General features: G+C 41.3%; 1 protein-coding gene across 2 annotated transcripts in view; it reads left to right on the top strand.

Moving 5' to 3' along the window:
- Positions 1–19,966, top strand: part of SH3GL2 (SH3 domain containing GRB2 like 2, endophilin A1) — a 120,195-nt gene that overhangs the window by 77,128 nt on the left and 23,101 nt on the right. Inside the window, exons 1-3 of one of the 2 annotated variants that reach the window (XM_032214668.1) lie at positions 951–992; positions 12,514–12,582; positions 18,371–18,443. In XM_032214668.1, the coding sequence (XP_032070559.1) occupies positions 12,574–12,582; positions 18,371–18,443 (82 nt within the window). In that variant the 5' untranslated portion in view covers positions 951–992; positions 12,514–12,573. Of the gene's footprint in view, positions 1–950; positions 993–12,513; positions 12,583–18,370; positions 18,444–19,966 lie in introns of those variants that run through there. The other variant, XM_032214667.1, reaches the window with a different exon arrangement.

Genomic DNA, 19,966 nt, shown 5'->3' with positions numbered 1-19,966 from the left:
CTAATGACAGCTTTCAAATATTTGGCAAATTGCACTGGATGAAAAGCTAACGTATCAGGATAGATTCTTTGGAGAAATCATACAAGAAGATGCAGGTGAAACTCGAAAAATTAGAATATCATGCAAACGTTCATTTATTTCAGTAATGCAACTTAAAAGGTGAAACTAATATATGAGATAGACTTATTACATGCAAAGCAACATAGTTCAAGCCGTGATTTGTCATAATTGTGATGATTATGGCATACAGCTCATGAAAACCCCAAATCCACAATCTCAGAAAATTAGAATATTACATGCAATCAATAAAACAAGGATTGTACATAGAACCATATTGGACCTCTGAAAAGTATAAGCATGCATATGTACTAAGTACTTGGTTTGGGCCTTTTTTGCAGCAATTACTGCCTCAATGCGGCGTGGCATGGAAGCTATCAGCCTGTGGTACTGTTGAGGTATTATGGAAGACCATTATGGATGCTTCAAAACAGCCTTTAGCTCTTCTGCATTGTTCGGTCTCATGTCTCTCATCTTTCTCTTGGCAATGCCCCATAGTCTCTTTATTGGGTTCAGGTCAGGCGAGTTTGCTGGCCAATCAAGCATAGTAATCCCACGGTCATTGAACCAGGTTTTGCTGCTTTTGGCAGTGTGGGCAGGTGCCAAGTCCTGCTGGAAAATGAAGCCAGCATCCCCATAAAGCTCGTCTACGGAAGGAAGCATGAAGTGCTCTAAAATCTCCTGGTAGACAGCTACATTGATCCGAACTTAATGAAGCACAATGGACCACTGTAGCAGATGACATGGCTCCCCAAATCAAAACAGACTGTGGAAACTTCACACTGGACTTCAAGCATCTTGCAGTGTGTGCCTCTCCATTCTTCCTCCATACTCTGGATCCTTGGTTTCCAAATGAGATGCAAACGTTGCTCTCATCAGAAAAGAGGACTTTGGACCACTGAGCAACAGACCAGGTCTGTTCGTCTTTAGCCCAGGTAAGACGCTTCTGACGTTGTTTGTTGTTCAGGAGCGGCTTGACAAAAGGAATACGACATTTGAAGCCCATGTCCAGGATCCGTCTGTGTATGGTGGCTCTTGATGCACTGACTCCAGCCTCAGTCCATTTTTTGTGAAAGTCCCCAATACTTTTGAATGGCCTTTTCCTGACAATCCTCTCCAGGCTGCAGTCATCCCTGCTGCTCGTGCACCTTTTTCTTCCACACTTTTCCCTTCCACATAACTTTCTATTAATGTGCTTTGATATAGCACTTTGGGAACAGTGCAGGCCACCAGTTTGACACCACTGGTAAATTCTTTTAGAGGGGATGAGTTTCAGTTAGCAAAGGTTTTAGTGTATTTCAATATAGCAAAAAAAATCATTTCCATTGAATGATAGCCAATAAAGATAGTTATAATCAAAAGCCATACTTTATGTTAAATTTCAGTATCACATTCAATTCTTATTCCCTAATATTAATTTACCAACGAAACGGCTCTAGCCTCACTTGCATTATACTGAATAGGCCTGTTTCTCTAATACAAAGCAGCTATTGCAAAGATACATTATATTTTTTAGCAGGGGTAGTGATTTAAATGTGTCTCCACCATCATAATACAATTTTGTTTAATGACTTTCCTACTTTCACACAGATCTCTTAAGTGTGTGGTTAAGTGGCAACAAGTTTCACTGAAATAATCAAAACTTTTTCAGCCAACATGTAGTTTCAGATTGAAATATGACCTTCAAGACACACTTTTGATGAAACACTGAAATAAAATTAACCCTCTGTTTCAGCTACAAAGACATAGCAAAGCAATAGAAAAAGGATGCTGTTCCTAATCTCCATGAAAAATAATTCTATACATCCTTTTATAAGTATAATTATATGTTTACTTTCTGGTTATTGTTCAAATAGTTCGTTATTTTCACATGGTAGCAAGCCTTTCTGAATTAATAACAACGATGGCCTTTTAGGATACCCTGCATTACAGCTGACATTACTCCTTTATATGATGACATTAACTGCATGCAAATGAAGTCTCTTGTACATTTTGTGCGTTTTGTGCCATTGCTGCTGCTGTCTTTCCACTTGTTCGTAGTTCTTTTTGTCCCCAATTAATGTGCAATAGCACTGCAGCAGTGATTCTGCAGCAAAGCGCTAGCAAGGCAGAAGAAAATTTAGCAATCCCAACACTGCCAAATCACCAAGCAGGATGATAGATGGCTGAGTGGGTGGGTGGATGATGGGGTTAATATTGGCCCCAGAAAAACGAGATCCTGATTCTGAAGAAGATGAGAAGAACTTTTGTGTAACTACAAAATCTCAATTGATTACTTATACTTTTGCCATTTTAATGAAGCATTACAATGCCAGGTATTTATCTATTATTATAAAATATGTTTTTGAAAACTAAAAAAAACTTCTTTAAGCTACAGCAGTAGGCCCTCTAATATCATACCGATATCTCAGGCAACATAAAATATAGTACTGAGTATTCAGTTACATACAGTACTATTCTTTGCTTTTGTTGATCTGTAGCACAGATCTGGGAGCCTACTGGGTTCTTGGTGTGAAATGCTGTTATACTCATTCTGTCCTTCTCCCAGTAAAGTTATCAAGATGACCACATTTAATTTATCCAATAATCAGACCAGCGCTTCTGTTGCTTTTTAGCCTGCAAAGAAGTTTTTGGCCTTTTAATGAGTTTTGTCCATCGATTACCTCTGTTTATTTTGGTTCTCTCACACTTTTTTCCCACCAAATAAGATGGGTTATGGACCAATAGTTGACAGTTACCTCTGTGAATTTATGTATCCACATCATAATGATATTGCACCTGTTAAGTTTTCCCCATATGGAATGCAGAAAATAAACAAGAGCCCAGACCAGAATCTAAACTGGAGTAGATTTTGATAATGAGTATCCTTCAAGAATACTTAGATATCATTACCCTTTTTACCACAATATCATAAGGACATAAGCAGTGCCCTTCTAGTCCAGCAGTCTGTTTTCACTGTGACCAACCAACTTCACAGGGAAGGGTCCTAGTCTCCCAGCAGCTGGCCTTCAGAGGCGGGAATGGGACAACTTGCCATAGCAAATTCACCGCAGGTAACTTGGCACAGGACAATTCGCCACGGCCAACTCACTGCGAGACAATTCATTGTGGGACAATTCTATAATTCTATTCAATTATTTAAAATAAATAAAAATTATTTTAATTTTTGCCATTCACATTTCATTTTGCCCTCCTTTTGCATCCTTTCTTTAATGATTCTGTTCCACTATTTCTTTGATACTAGGGTAACTCTTGTCCTGCAGTGAGTTGTCCTGGGGCAAGATGGCCATGGCGAATTGTCCATGGCAAGTTGGCTGTGGCAATTTGTCATAGACCCTTCAGAGGCAGCCATCAAGCTGACGGACATCGATCCCCATAAAGTGATCCAATTTGATTCTTCTGGGATTCACTTTTGTTAGTTTGGGACTAATTGATCCTCTAATGGATAATGTGCATTTATGTCCACCAGCCTAACTAAATTTAGCCATGATAGGCAAGGAAAATCAAAAGAGCCCAAATAGGGTAATTCTCCTCAAATATCTTGGTCACATCCTCAGCCTGTACTTATCAAACTGGACAAAATTATGTTTTTGTTCAGATGCATTGTACATCAGTAACCAGTTTAGAATTCCATGAGATGCTTTATTCATGATGGTAGACCTCTGTCTTAGCTTTAAGATCAGCAGCTCATTATCTAAATTGCTGCAGTAATCAATCTTTCTAGCTAATCTCATAGTCATAAATCCAGTCCCAAGTTTAGAACACAAAAGTAAACTTGCTGTTGAACAGTATTAAAGACTACAGGTACAAAGTCAAATATCAAGGATGTTCCTATGGCAAGAGGTTGGTTCAATGAGAGTCAAAAATTAATATTGCTGTAACAAGTTATTCCCTAAGTATTAGAAACCCTTATGAAAAATAGCAAATATACAATACTATTATTCACCTCAAAAATATGATTGCATCCATAATTGCAGCATCATATTAATCACTGTTGTCATTAATATGATGCTGCAATTGTCAACATGTGTTCCAAAAGAACCAAAATTAATGCCAATTGTTTTTCCTTATTTTATTTGGTCCTCTTATTCCCCCACATATTTTATCAAGGATATTCGAAGAATATTGCAATTTGTGCATGATTACACATTGTACATATAAAATCAGATGTAAAGAAAATTTCAATTGCTTGCATCTATCACAAATACCCATGCTTATGAGCAGAGGTGGTATTCAGCAGGTTCTGACCAGTTCTGGAGATACCACCTCTGACTGGTCCCGCCCCCATCTATTCTCTGTCTCCCGAGTCCCAGCTGATCAGAAGGGAATGGGGATTTTGCAGTAACCTTCACCTGGAATGGGGAAGGAATAGAGATTTTACAGTATCCTTCCCCCAACACGCCCACCAAGCCACACTCACAGAACCGGTAGTAAAAATGTTTGAATCCCACCATGGCTTATGAGCCATGGTGATGCGGTGGTTAGAGTGCAGTACCGCAGGCTGCTTCTGCTGCCTGCCTGCAATTTGGCAGTTAAAATCTCACCAGGCTCAAGGTTGACTCAGCCTTCCATCCTTCCAAGGTGGGTAAAATGAGGAGCCAAATTGTTGGGGACAATATGCTTACTCTGTAAATCACTTAGAGAGGGCTGTAAAGCACTGTGAAGCGGTATACAAGTCTAAGTGCTATTGCTATTATTAATGTAAGTTAGATTTTGATAAATATTGTTTATAAAGTTTTGACCAGAGGCTAATACAAAGATAGCTGTGTCATAAAATCAAGAAGGCTTTATTGTTGTTTGCATGAAAAGTTTTAATTAGTTGAAGGATTTCAGTATACTATGAATTTGGCTTCCATTGACTTGCGGCTATAATTCATAAATTGCAGTTTTTAATCCTGGAAGACATTGAATAATGGAATATTAGGACTCCGTGCTGGAGTTATGTTAGAATGCAAGAACTTGATAATGTTGTGGGATAAGACAGTAAAACTAAAAGGTTGATAAAAGAGACAATCAAAACATACTACAATGAGGATTGGTGTTGTTCAACAAAAAAATCCAACCACAAAATGCACCTCTCTTTTTATTCTGTGATATAGAAAGGCAATCTTTAGTTTGTGGTGCTACAATATTTTTGAAGAACCTGAGGGCCACAGTGAAAAAAACAGTATTGCAAGGTGGGTTGAGCTAACTGTTTCCATCGATTTAGAGGGGTTCTCAGATAAATTCTCTTAAATGTGTGTTAGAATTTTCACCGCATTCTTAAAGTATTTTTGGACTCAAAAAGTTGTGCCACCAATTTTTCATAAGTTTCTGCTTAAAGAAGAATTTGGGGCCATGAAAAACAGGCATGATTATTGTGTGGTCATGATTATTATATATTTGTATCTGTACTAAAGAACTTTGGAAGTTACTCTTCTACTTTTTTCATATATATTTTCTTTTCAGGTTTTACTTTTAAGTCTCCTTTTTCTCACTTCTGTCTTTTTCTAACTTTTCTATTATTCTGTCCTTTATCAGTTTTTGAAACTCTATAAACATAGGTAGGTGTAAGAGAGATTGTGTGGTCATGACCTGTTAATAGAAGAGAAATAGGGAACTAACTAGTAGTTACTTGAGCAAAGAAAAGAAATGCTGGACACAGACAAAATTTATTCACTCCTGTCCCTGAAGTTCTCAGGGACACAGCCCCTTTGAAGCTTTGATCATTCACACCATTAAATCAAGTTATAAAGTCCAAATAAAGAGATAAGCCAGAGAACTATGACAAGGCTGTATATTTTCCCTCTGTTTATTCACCCTGAATGCTAAATATATATCAAGGAAGAAGATGACTGTGGTTTATAAAATTGGAAGGAGAAACATCAATAATCTGCACTATGCTGATGACGCTATTCTGATAGCTGAAAATGTTAAGGCTCTGCAAGCTCTAGTAATGAAACTCAAGGAGTGGAGTGAAAAAAATGGGACTAAAATTAAATATAAAGAAGGCCAAAGTAATGATAATAGGTAGAACAACCAGCTTTAGAATTGACAGTAAAGATACTGAATTGATAGATAGTTTCTGCATTTTAGAATGAACTATCAACAGCAAAGGAATAAGCAGTCGAGAAATAGAACAGCTACGGAGGCCTGGAAAAAGGTATTCAAATCCCATGATGGATCTGCACCTACAAAAATCAGAAGTACACAAGTAATGGCATTGCCATATGGAAGTGAAAGCTATACTTTGAAGGATCAGGATAGGAAAAGTATTGACGCTTCTGAATTTGGTTGGTGAAGACTCCTATAAATACCAAGAAAACAAACAAATGGATCATTGAGCAGATCAATCTAGAGAACAAGTGGCCAAGCTTAAGTTATCCTAATTCAGGCACATAATATGAAGACCTACCTCATTTTTTGGAGTATAAGATGCACCTTTTCCCCCCAAAACAGAGAGTGAAAATCTGGGTGCGTCTTATACACTGTATACAGCATTTTTGGCTCACAAAACCCCACCCCTTCACATCCAGAGGGTTTGGGAGGCCTGCAAATGCTCCTGGGGGCTGGGGAAGGCAAAAATGAGCAAAAAAAACAGGCTGTTTTTGCTAATTTTTGCCCCCCCCACCTCCAGGAGCACTCTACAAGCCTCCTAAAGGCTATGCATGCCCCTTTTTGGCAAAAAATGGGCCATTTTTTGTTCACTTTTGCTCCCCCCCCCTGCCAGCCCCTAGGAGCACTTTGCAGGCCTATCAAACTCTCTGCATGCTTCATTTTTCACAAAAAAATGAGATGTGCAGAGGGTTTGGGAGGTCTGCAGAGGGCAAAAAAGTGTTTTAAATTTAACTCTTCAAAATCTTGGTGCGTTATATACTCTGAAAAATACAGTAGTTCTCCAGAGAAGGCTTGTATGCTGGGAAAGAAAGATAAGATTGTATCATTGGGACACCTGAAAAACTGAATTAAGAGCTAAATCACCCTGGAAAAACTTTATCCATGTGGTGTCTGAGAGTTGACCACAACTTGATGGCACATCATGATGCTGTTCCCCTACCCACACAAATGCATGGTGCTTCTATTAGAGATGACCAGGCCACATTTTCTGCCTGGAAAGTGAGCTGGTTTGAAGTTCTGTTGAAGGGTGGGGGAATTTTTATAGGCCTCAATACAGAAATCCATGATGTCAAGCCCCAGGAAAGTCAGGAGATCCAGACTGTTCAAATTGGTATAAAAATGTATTGTAAACTTAAGCTCTGTATAAGAATCTGAACTACTAACAGCCAAGGGAAACTAACAGGAGATAAGAATAGAAGGGATTTAAGGTGGGCTCGACTTAGATCTCTTCTGGGCACGAAGGGACTCATGGCTGATGATGCATTTGACCCCTCCCTCAGGCTCAGCCTGGTCATCTCCTATACATATGATCGGTTTTCTTTCGTTTTTTCTCTGTCATCAGCTTATCTGCAGTCATCCTCCTTTAACAGGAAGCCTTTAGCTCAGCAAGCACTGAGTTTTATGTTCGTTTTTCTCTGGTGGTGAGGTTTATTCTCAAGGAGGCTGGTGTTTTTCTTTCATCAGAGATCGCTGCATGCATAGTGGAGGATTTGTGGTTTCAGGCTCGGTAGCACACGCTCCCTTTTCTCACAGCTTTTCTAAAAGTTGCTTGTGTGCCAGGAATTGATTAGGGAAATGTTCTGTGTTTTTCTCCCAATACAAGCATAGCTGCTGTCAGTGCTTTGCATATTTTTTTAAAAAATATATTGTTAATTTTTATTGACCAGGTTTTTTTCACAGTGAAAATTATAATGCATAATTCTGGAGAAATTAAGGTTGGAGCCCTTGTCGAAGTGGGGTTATGGGAAGGAAACCAGCAGACTAAAAAAAAAATCAGCCTGATTTTTGTGTAATTCATCATAGCTGCCCAGAATTGTCTGACTACCAATGGTGTTGCAAGCAGTTGAGATGCAGATGAACTATTTCTGCAGTGTTAGTGATAGCAATAGCAATAGCACTTAGTCTTGTGTACCACCACATAGTGCTTTACAACACTCTCTGGGTGATTTTACAATGTCAGCATATTGCCTCCATCTATCTGGGTCTTCATTTTACCCACCTCTGAAGGGTGGATGCCCTGTCGAACTCCAGACTGTGGGCAGAGTTGGCTGGCAATACTGCATTCGAAGTACTATGCGATCTAATGGTAGCAGAAAACAGTTCTCTCAGGATTATCCAAGGTCTTGAGAGCAGGATTTACACCTGACAGGATCAGGGCAGACATGGTCCCTTGGAGTGAAAGGGTCCTCCTTTCAGCTTTCTACTCAGCTTCCCTTCTCATAGAGTTTAATGCTTTCTTCTGCAGTGAGGGAATAGTGGCTCCCACTCCCACCAACTCTCCATGGAGAAGAAGACTTTTTTCCCCCCATTTTTGTGTTATGTGCTTGCATATATTTGCGTGTATCTGCTCTTCAGAACACATTTGGCTGTCTAACCTTGTGCACACTGAGTTACACATGCATCTCTGTGTGTATATGTGGGTGTACTGTTGTATCAGGTCTAGGCCAAATGCATTCGTATATTTCCTACCACTCTAGTTATAGGATGAGTCAAGCAAGGATTAATTCCCATCTGGTGTTTCAAGATTGTTTCAGACATTCCTTAAACAATTATCCTGGAAATATCACAGAAGGCCCAGACAGTCCTGTTTTTTTCTGACAGGCACTCCTATATAATAAATATTAATACAAGGATGCTTGTTTTATTGCTATTTTAAATCATTCCTAACTGTATGGAATTGTATGTGTGTGTCTGGATTTGAAGCAGCAAAGGACAAAGCTGAAACTTTAATCATTTCAGCAAAGAGATATAAATGCAGCAAAGCAGCAAATGAAAGTACTTTCATTTTTGGAAACATTATTAAAAGAAAAATAAAAGCTCAATCTCTCTTACAGGATGTATGCTTTAAATAGCATGAAAATGTGACTCTAAAATTTTACTTCATCAGATCTTTTTCTTCTATTGTATAATTAATGGAAGACTCATTAGAGCCACTTTTACTGATTAGAACATTGTTCACTTGATCAGTAATCTTGAATTTGAGAAGCATTGCTTTATACAGGCTTTTACATAGTTCAGACCTGGCTTGAAATGTGTGTGTTTGTGTGTGTGTGTGTGTGTGTGTGTGTGTGTGTGTGGTGTTCCAGCATAACTCTAGAACGCCTCAAGCAATTTCAACAAAACTTGGTACACAGATGACTTACTCTCTGGAAAAAAATACTGTGGGGGTAAGATACCTCTAACACCCCTTGGTGTGTGTGTTCTGTTAAGATGCAGCCTGTTGTGCCTTAAAATGACTTCTACTGTACAGCGAGGTGGAATTGCCATGGTAACGGCATCGCAATACCCCACAAAGGGGCTTCTTCTGGTAAGGGGGAAAATCCAACGTTAGAAATTATGTTTGGTCCAGACATTTTCTCCTATAAATAAATACCCAGACAATACCGGGTTATCAGCTCATTTAAGATATAATACCAAATGTCAAAAAGCATTTCCTGTGTTCATGTTTGCCTCTGTTGTGGCATACAGTTAAACAAGAGCTATTTTCAAGATAGGTACATCTCTAAATGTATCCCAGCTTTTCCAGTGAAAGCAGTATATTGTAAGTTCTGCCATTGTTGAAGACACTGGGGAATCTGGTAAGGAAATATCTCAGAAATTATGATCCAATGGGGCACTGGTTATCTAGTAGTGTATATGTCCCTGTGCAACAAATGTTTACAACCACAATGTCATCAAAATGACAGTACAAGCCTCATGTAATTGAGCAAATAAAATGATTACCGGTATATAATTGTATCATGACCTCTGATGCACCATAGGGCAATTTAGAAGAGGATGAACATTGTCATTTGCCCACTCCTTCACTCAAAATGCACAATGTAGATGTTCCAGTACTCTGATGGTCATGAACACAATTGGAGGATAATGAGCTTGCCCATTCCCATGTTTCTAGGTGCATTTATAACATACACACTACCACCACCATTATCAATTGGAATAAAGGAATAGTTGCAGATTGAAGAAAAAGTAGAATTGCGGGTATAAGCTAATGTGTCATTATGTTCAGTCATTAGTCAAGAGCATATATGATAAGGGAAGGAATCTGCTGTTGCAATATACTTCTTCATCATCACTGTATACTAATTGAATATCAATAACACCCCCTCTAGATCTGCATTGACTTGAGTGTTTGTTACTAAATTATTTGCATCTAGTTTTCTATAGTAGTAATCTCCTTGAAGGCAAAGATAAATAGTATGTATGTATCAGTGGTGGGATACGACCGGTACCGGTGCCTGCCGGGACCATCAGGTACTGTTCTGGTACAGTGCTCTGGAGGGCCCACCCGCCCTCCTCACCTGTATTTGAGCCAATCGGTTTATGCACACGGAGCGTACGGCGCCTGTGTGATGCTCCGCTGAGCAGCTGTAGTGTCGCAGAGCATTGTGGGTGGTAAGTACGCAGGTGCGAGCTGCATGCATGCTGCGCTCATGCATGTGGTGGACCCCTGGCCCCATTGCATTGTACCGGTTACAACGGGATCTGGAACCCACTACTGGTATGGATGGATGGTTGGATGGATGGTTGGATGGAAGGATGGATGTGGTGGCTCAGTGACTAAGGTGCTAAGCTTGTAAATCAGAAAGGTTGTCAGTTTGGCAGTTCAAATCCCTAGCGCTACATAACAGAGTGAGTTCCCTTTACCTGCCCCAGCTTCTGCCTACCTAGCAGTTTGAAAGTATGTAAAAATGCAGGTAGTAAAATAGGAACTACCTTTGGTGAGAAGGCAACATCGTTCCGTGGGCCCTTGGCATTGAGTCATGCCAGCCACATGACCATGGAGATGTCTTCGGAGAGTTCTGGATCTTCGGCTTTGAAACAGAGATGAGCACTGTGCCCTAGAGTCAGGAATGACTAGCACAGGGAACCTTGGGAAGGGAACCATTCATTTTACTGTATGTATGTATGTATGTATGTATGTATGTATATTTTTGTGTCTGTGCGTATTCTACCTACCTACCTGCTTATCTATCCATCTATCGATACCTTCCTAATAGTTATTAAGTGCTTATACAGTGTAAAATAATTTAGCTTCTGTATTATCTGTTTTAGGTTAATTGCATTCCTTTTATTTTACTTATAACTATTAAAAATAAGGAAATCACTGGAATGGTCAAGCCTATCCATTGGAAGGAACAAGTTTCTGGAAACCTTCTTAATCCTTTTCATTTTTGGAATGCAAAGGTTTCCCCCCACCTTCTCTCTTGAGATCTGATACCATTGAACAGAATTGCTTAATTTCACTTTCTAAACAATAGCACCATCTAGGCAGCCATGACCCACAGTTAATTTTGCACAATAACTAACAGGTCACACCCTTATTTAAAAGAAACCCCAATGCAATCTCATCAATATGATAAAATTTCAGAAATGGTTTTTTCCTTATTATTCATAACTATTACTCAGAACAGCCTTTTCCAATTTCGTGACCTCTAGATGTGTTGTGTTACAATTCCCCAATATTCTGCTCTGACCTAGGCTTCCTGAGAAATCATAAACCACAATCTTAGTACCCCAAACCCTATTTTATTTATACAGCTGGAAATTATGGTCATTCCCAGTCTGCAAGGGTTCACAAAGTCCATGAAGGTTCCGACAGATGTCTGCTCGAGTTGCCACAGTCTTTCAGAGGAATGTTGATAAACAGCCACCTTATCTCCCTTGGGATGCTGCAGAGATCTAATTTCCAAATGCAGAACAAGGCCAAATTTAGCACAGAGTCAAACAGAAATTTTCAAAGCTTGAACCAACCAGTTGAACTAATTACTTCCTGCAAAAGCTCACATCCCATTTGCTCCTCTTTTATGTCTTATGGGAGGGGCCAATCATCTCCAAGCCTTACTCCTAAGTCGACCCTGTTTTCTTAATTGTTCTTGCCTTCTGGCAGCTCTGCGCATGCTCACTGGGAACAGGCTCCTGCTGTTCTTCAGTTTCGCTGATGTCAGACTCTGGAGGCTCCGGAGGCAGCAAATAACAACCAGATGGCCATGGTCCCCTCTCTGCCTCTGGTGCAAAGCTCTTGGCTGAGCCTTCCCCAGACTCCAGGACTGGCCCATGTTCCTCCCCAACCTCCTCACTGTCCAAATCTGCTGTCAGCTCTGCAGGCCGCTGGTGGACCACAACGTATTCCTTTCTCTCTGGAAATGATAAGACTGCTTGAAAAGCACCTCTGAAAATACACAAAATAAAGCATTACAATTGCTTTATTTTATCTGCACTGCTTTGCACAGAAAGGTTTATAAATATACATGATGGTGAATAAGGAGGAGGAAGGAGTATGGCATATGTTCACTGTGAGTTATTTATAATAAATGAGTAAAAAATCAACTTTTTTTTCTTTTTTGCGTTTTATTGCAGAAAGTGAGTGAAAAAGTTGGTGGAGCGGAAGGAACTAAGCTAGATGAAGACTTCAAAGAAATGGAAAGGGTGAGTCTGGAAGTTAATTGCTCTTGTATCACTTACTGCGGCATTCCCCAAATGCATTTTTATATATTTTGTCAAAGAACATCACAGTTGGATGTTATGTTTTCCTAGGTTGCTTATCTATAGCTAGACAACATAATTAGCATAACTGGTACTATTTAGATCAGATTAATTCTAGCATCTAGAGCAAAGGTGTCAAATTCAAGGCCCGGGGGGCGGATCCAGCCCATGGGGTGCTTAGAACTGGCCTGCGGGGCTGCCCTGGAAACAACGAAGGATCGGCTTGCAGTGTTTCTGCCAGCAAAAACAGGCTCCCAAGCTCCATTTTTGGCTGCAACAGCCTCCTGCAACCCTCTGCCAGTGAAAACAGGCCCAAGCTCCGTTTTCACTGGCACAGGATTGCAGGAGGTTGTCGCAACTGAAAACTGAGCTTGGGAGCCCATTTTTGCTGGCAGAGTGCTCAGGCCACCACAAGAGTCCATGACCCAAGTGATGCCGAGCTGGTCACGCCAACCTCAGTGCCCCAAGGTCAAACACAACCCTGATGCAGCCCTCAATGAAATTGAGTTTGACTCCCCTGATCTAGAGTGAAGTTTTATCAACTTCTTACTGTTCGGGCCTCATCCCTCAATTCCCATGCTGCTACATTTTGGAAGTTACAGTCCCACTACATTAGGTAGGAGAAGGTTGGTTTAAAGGTTCAAGAGATGATTGGGAAAGGAGCATCCAGACTTGCCAGAAGAATTGCCCATACTTCTTATCTACGTGACAACCTACTTTAAATAAAATGGTGGGTTGTCAAGTGGCTCTTGCACTGATAGGAGGAAATTATTGGGTACATCATGTTCTAATAAACTGTGCCAAACTTTAGGGGAGAGGCAAAGCAATGATTCAAGGAATACTTCCTCCAAGAAGGGAATTGCAATGCCAGGTGCATAGCAAATTGTAAGATGGAAGAATCCTATTACCATTCTCCTTGAAAAATATACCTTATTCTAAATAAAAAGTTTGATTGTTCTTAGTGATTTTCAGGAGGATGTCTGTTCTCCTATCTTGCAATGAAGACTTGGAAAATAACAGTCCACAAAAACAATAGGCTGGCCAGATAGGGAGGTGGGGGTGAATCAGAGGTGGTATTCAGCCAGTTCTGACAGGTTCTGGAGAACTGGTAGTGGAAATTTTGAGTAGTTTGGAGAACTGGCAAATGCCACCTCTGGCTGGCTCCACCCCCATCTATTTGCTGCATCCCAAGTCCCAGCTGATCTGTGTCCCAGGTGGGTCTTTGTCACTGCCCCTTCATTTAATAACCAAGAAAGAGACCACTCAAGCCCATATTTCAGGATTAAGTGTACTTATACTGGTTAAAAACAAAAAGAAACAAAGCAAAGCTGAATCTGAATAAAAAGGCGCGAAAGCAATAGATATCAATACAAGATTCAATTCCCTCCCCTTGGTACCCCAGTCTCAGGGGTGGGTTTCAACCGGTTTGCGGCGGTCCCTGCGAACTGGTTGGTCGGCGAACCCGGAAGTAAGTAACTTCTGGGAACAGCGACGGGCCCACCTGCCCGCCCGCACTCCTTACCCAGTTTTGACGAGTTCTGCACTTCCACACATGCGCAGGACGCATAAAGCACCTGCGTGATCCTCCAGGAGCAGCTGGAGCATCGCACAGAAGCTAGTACGCATGCGTGCGTTGCACACGTGCACGAGGATGCTGCCGGCCCCGTTCCAACCGAACCGGTTGGAACGGGGCGAGAAACCCACCCCTGCCCAGTCCATAGTCCAATCATAATTCACCCAACTGTCAGGTGGGAGACATCTTCGAAAATCATCATCAGGATGGAATGCTGGACAGTTGGCCTTGGCAGGAAACTCCCTTCCTTCCGCATGCGCAAAGAGATGGTGAGAATAACTCCCTAATTAAACAGTCCTCCAGCACAAAATGATTCCCTTCCCAAATACCATGCCCCCGCTCCCCGTTTAAATGGCAGCCGAAAAGCAGCAACGAAGCAGAGGCTGACAGTCTTCTGTTGCCCTGCAGAACGGAGCTGGAAAGCAAGTTAGTAGGGTGGAGAGGGAATGGATATTTTACAGTATCCTTGCCCTGGAGTGGGGTGGGAAGATAATGAAGATTTTACAGTATCCTTCCCCCCAGAAGTGGGGAGGGAATGGGGATTTTGCAGTATCCTTCCCCTGCCATGTCCACTAAGCTATACCCACTAAGCCACGCCACACCCACATAACCAGAAGTAAAAAAAATTAAATTCCACCCCTGGGGTGAACAGAACATCTGCACTTTTAATAGTTCTGTTCAAGAATGACAGTCAGCAGACAATATTCAGATTTGGAAGTTATGCCCAGATATCTAGCAGATTCTTTAAAATTCATCTACAAAACCTATGCATATAGAGGTGAACAAAATATATGAAAACTATGATTGCAAAACTGGTGTAGACATGGCATGGCACATTTTTAAAAATAGAGGGCCTTTCCCCCCCACTAGGAGCAAAACTCTCAATTGATCACAAGTATGAGCCTTCTCCCAGCTGCCTTTTGCACTTTTAATAAATACTTATAAAATGGAAATATGTATTTAAAGCACAATGGTTTGGACACAGTTTTATAGCATGATGTTCTAAAGCTCTATGGATGGAATTTGCTGTTGGTAGCTTTTTAATTTCCTCTGGGGCCCAATACTTTACAGCTGTGGTTGGAATCTCTTAAACTAAAATGCTTCTTCCATTTTAAACAGATCATTATAGAATACATCTCCATATTGCCTTTTGTTCTTACTCAGTCTTCATACAATCAATAGCACTGAGAAGTATAACCGTGAAGGGATACATGTTCACAGCCTCCTTACGCAAGTGGGTGATTCTTGGCTTAACCTAATTAACAGAATGGCTGCAAGTATTTAGTAGATGCGATAGTTTATGTCTCTTTGAATAAGGTGGGAATGTATGTGTGTGTATCCACATACACACACACCTAATAAATAAACTAATCGGCTGTTTAATATAAAGAGATATAATAAATCCATTAATGAGGCACTATCCCATTTCATTAAAGGTAATTCTTGCCCAAATCTAGCCAAAAAGCTACCACAGAATCCACACTTTGAAGCTGCTCTTATGAAGCTCTTCCTGCTTCTGATCTTATGGTCAAGGCCTTTCCATTTTATGCTGGTGCTTGGAGAACTCAATTAGGCCAGCCCTTGTCGATGCTAAGCCTTGTAATGACATGTAATAAACTCTAATTATTCCCCAGGCTCCCAAAGAGCTTCTTGTCATCTGGCAACAAGCAGGTGGGTGAACAAATAAAAGGTGGGCGTGCAGCGGAAATTAATAATGTGAGAGGATATCTGTGTGTGTGCAGCAGTGCAGCTGCACATGAAAAGAAGCGGCTTGAGATGTCATTAATGGGGATCGCCAAGCAAGAGCATTAAGGGGCTGTTTTTAGATCTCTGTCCAAACCGTCAGCAGCTCACCCGCGCCCCTCCCTACATGTCTCACTTCTGGATGTCTGGGGAAATCAATCTGAAATATTAACAGAGTAGATGAATTTTTAATAGAGGAGTGGGCTTCAAAGGGTAGAAAATAAGCACGATTTCAAGATGCTGGTGGATAGGGTGGCACTGTCAGCCTGCAGCATGGCTACTGGGAAGGGAAAAGAAAGGAAAGGAAGGAATGGAGAAGCTTTAGCCTGTTCTGTGTTGCAAAATATAATAGAAGCCTTAGCAGGTGGGAGAGGGGAGGGGAGAAGGAAGGGGTCCCTCATTTTCTTTGCTAGTAACTCAGAATAATGATGTCCCAAATGTTCTATTACTGTGAAAGGAAGGTATCTCTTAATTTAAACCAAGCCCTCACAAAAATCAAAGCAGCAGAATGCATATCTTTAGACACACATACCTGCACATGTGCACTCTCTCTCTCTCTCACACACACACATACACACTCACATTAAAATCTTGTGCGATAGCAATAGCATTCAGACTTATATACTGCTTTATATCCTTTCTAAGCAGTTTACAGAGTCAGCCTATTGCTCCCAACAATCTGAATCCTCATTTTACCCACCTCGGAAGGATGGAAGGATGAGTCAACCTTGAGCCTGGTGAGATTTGAATTGCCAAATTGCAGGCAACTGGCAGTTAGCAGAAGTAGCCTGAAGTACTGCACTCTAACCACTGCACCGCTATGTGCCACCGTGGCTCTTAAGTGCTAATGCTATTCTATTTTCCCTACAATAACCACCTTGTGAGGTGGGTTAGACTGAGAAGACTGACCCAAAGTCATCTAGATGACTTTCATGCTTAGGATCAGACTCAAACTCCCAGCCTCCTGGTTTCTAGCCTGGTGTCAAAACTAGTTGACCAAAGTTGACCATTTTCAATTTCAAAAGATTCAAATGCCAGGGTGATAAAATGGAGAAGTGGGCATGGTATAGGATTTTTATCTGTATGTGTGTTTGTGTGTTTGTGTGTGTCTGTCTGTATGCAGATTTGATTTTGACTATTGGGATTAATTTATTTTGGACATTCTGTGTTGCTTAAAAATTGAACCAGTAACATAAATAAGCAATCAAATTGTGCCTCCTGCCCAAAAGAGGGCCAAGAATTGAAAATTATAACAATTGACTGAAATTATCAAAATTCATTGTCCATAAATGTGCCAGAGGATGGATGTGAGAGTGATCTGGCTGAGACATCTGTCACCCCATTGATCGCCAGGGTTGATTCAGCTGATCTGGCTGGTTAGGTGGGTGTCCCCTTCCTCCCTCACCGCTCCATGTGTGTCCCTCCCGAAGCTGCGCGTTCGGTGGAAGAGGACGACCATCCCAGATAGAAAGAGTGTACCAATCTTCGGTCAAGGGTATATGATAGCTGTGCTCCCCTGTAGAACCTCCAAACAAGCTCAAGTGCCAGAGGTGGTATTCTGCTGGTTTGTACCAGTTCGGGTGAACTGGTAGTGGTGGCAGCGCAAGGCTCCACCCATCCACCCAGACATCATCACGATCTTCTGTGCATACATGCGCACTCCTACTACCGAACTGGTAGCTGTGAGGTGCCTCTTTGTAAAATCAATTAAACTTCCATCTGCATCCAATCAGTCTTTCTCAGCTATACACATACAGACCACAGGCCTTCCTTTCATGGGAAAATCAGAAAAGAAGTGGGGGGGGAGGAAGGCCTTATAATGAGGACAGAGATCATGCAGTAGGGAAAGAAGAAAAGAGGATGGCGGGAAACCAAATTGGATGGATGGATGGATGGATGGATGGATGGAAGGAAGGAAGGAAGGAAGGAAGGAAGGATACTCCCTGCAAGCTTCACACAATGAAACTGAAGGGCAGGAAGTTGCTCCGAGGTGGCGCAGTGGTTAAATGCAGCACTGCAGGCTACTGCTAGATCAGCAGTTCAGCGGTTCAAATCTCACCGGCTCAGGGTTGACTCAGCCTTCCATCCTTCCGAGGTGGGTAAAATGAGGACCCGGATTGTTGGGGGCAATATGCTGACTCTCTGTAAACCGCTTAGAGAGGGCTGAAAGCCCTATGAAGCGGTATATAAGTCTACTGCTATTGCTATTGCTCCCACTCCCACTCTCATTGCTTTTCCCCCCACCTGTTTCTGTGTGTGGGTAAAGAAGTGTCTCTGAAACGATGACACAATAGAGTACCAAGGGGCACTGCTCCCTAATATTGAGATATGGAAGAAGAAAGAACAAGGGTATTGAATTTAGTTTTTCCATTCTTATTTGGGAATTCTTTCCTTCCCTTTCATTTTGTATTGCAGAAAGTGGATGTCACCAGTAGGGCCGTGATGGAAATAATGACGAAGACAATTGAATATCTTCAACCCAATCCGGGTATGTCTACTACTACAATTTGAATCAGAGAATATTTGAATTTATGGGCATTTCAGATAGGTTACAAAGAAAATGTTGCCCAGCTCATGAGCTGTCTCAGCTCATTCTCTCTCTGTCTCTCTGTCTCTCTGTCTCTCTGTCTCTCTGTCTCTCTCTCTCTCTCTCTCTCTCTCTCTCACTCTCTCTCACTCTCTCTCACTCTCTCACTCTCACTCTCTCTCTCTCTCTCTCTCTCTCTCTCTCTCTCTCTCACAAACACACATACACACACACACACAGAATGCAGTGTGGAGATCTTGCATTTAACCAAACTGGGCCAGAGCAACGCGTGGCTGGGCACAGCTAGTGTATATATACCATAAAAAGAACTACAGGATTCAGCATAGTTTTCAAGTTTTAGCAATGACAAACATGTTGGACACACAGGAAGTTGTCCTCCTCTTTTGTTTTACCTTTGTTTTGATCCAAAGCCTTTCCCACTGCTGAATTACAGTGCTATCCACCTGTCCTTGAATCGACAAAAAATTATGCCAGCAGAAAATTTGCTCTCTTCATGGCTTATTCCAATTCCATCTGTTGCCTCTGTTCCCAGTCACTATCATCATCAATTTCTGTCTGTTAAGTAAATTGTATACACCTTGAGGTTCCCCTAGGACAGGGTTGTTAAACTCGCAGCCAATGGGCCGATTGCATCATGCGCTGGCCACGCCCAGTTTAATGAAGGGAGGGGGAAAGTCCCGATATGTCACATGATGTGCAAGTTTGACATTCCTGCCCTAGGATATTGTTGGAAAATACTACTCTAACCAGTAGAACTTAGGACAATCTCTCCTGTACTAAATCTTCCCCTCCCAAATACCAGGTCTCCCCCTCCCCGTTTCAATGGCAGCTGAAAACAAATAGCGAAGCAGAGGCTGACACTTATTATAGTGCTTTTCTAGTTAGGAGTTGCACCAAATGCATTACAGAGGAGGACATCTGAATCAGTCTCATTTATATTTGAAGACCTTTACCCTTTATCCTGAAATGGATGTTTAAGTTGCTGAAAAGCAAACCATTATAGATGATATAGTCATATTGTGTTTGTTTCATCAATGGCCACTAGCAACGATGCATGTTTCCTGGTTCAACAAGCAAGGTGACATGGACAGGCTGTTCTTTCCTTAGTTTCTTCCATCTGAAAAAAAGAGAAAATTTTTCATCTAGGTTTCTCTAAGTGTATCAATATTTTGACTATTTACAATCGTGTCCACATATAGTGTCCTTGTTGTGAAATCCCAAAGATGCTTGACCCAACGATTTCCAAATATAAGGGTCACACTGATCAATTTTCTATTTATCATTTTTAAGGGATGCTAAGCCCAGACTCAAGAGATGCAGTGGCTCAGAGGCTAAGATGCTGAGCTTGTCAATCAGAAAGGTTGGCAGTTTGGCGGTTTGAATCCCTAGCACCGCATAACAGAGTGAGCTCCCATTACTTGTCCAAGCTTCTGCCAACCTAGCAGTTGGAAAGCACGTAAAAA

This window comes from Thamnophis elegans, chromosome 3, assembly GCF_009769535.1.
Source record: "Thamnophis elegans isolate rThaEle1 chromosome 3, rThaEle1.pri, whole genome shotgun sequence".
NCBI classification, from domain to species: domain Eukaryota; kingdom Metazoa; phylum Chordata; class Lepidosauria; order Squamata; family Colubridae; genus Thamnophis; species Thamnophis elegans.
This window is presented reverse-complemented; position numbering and strand designations above follow the sequence as displayed.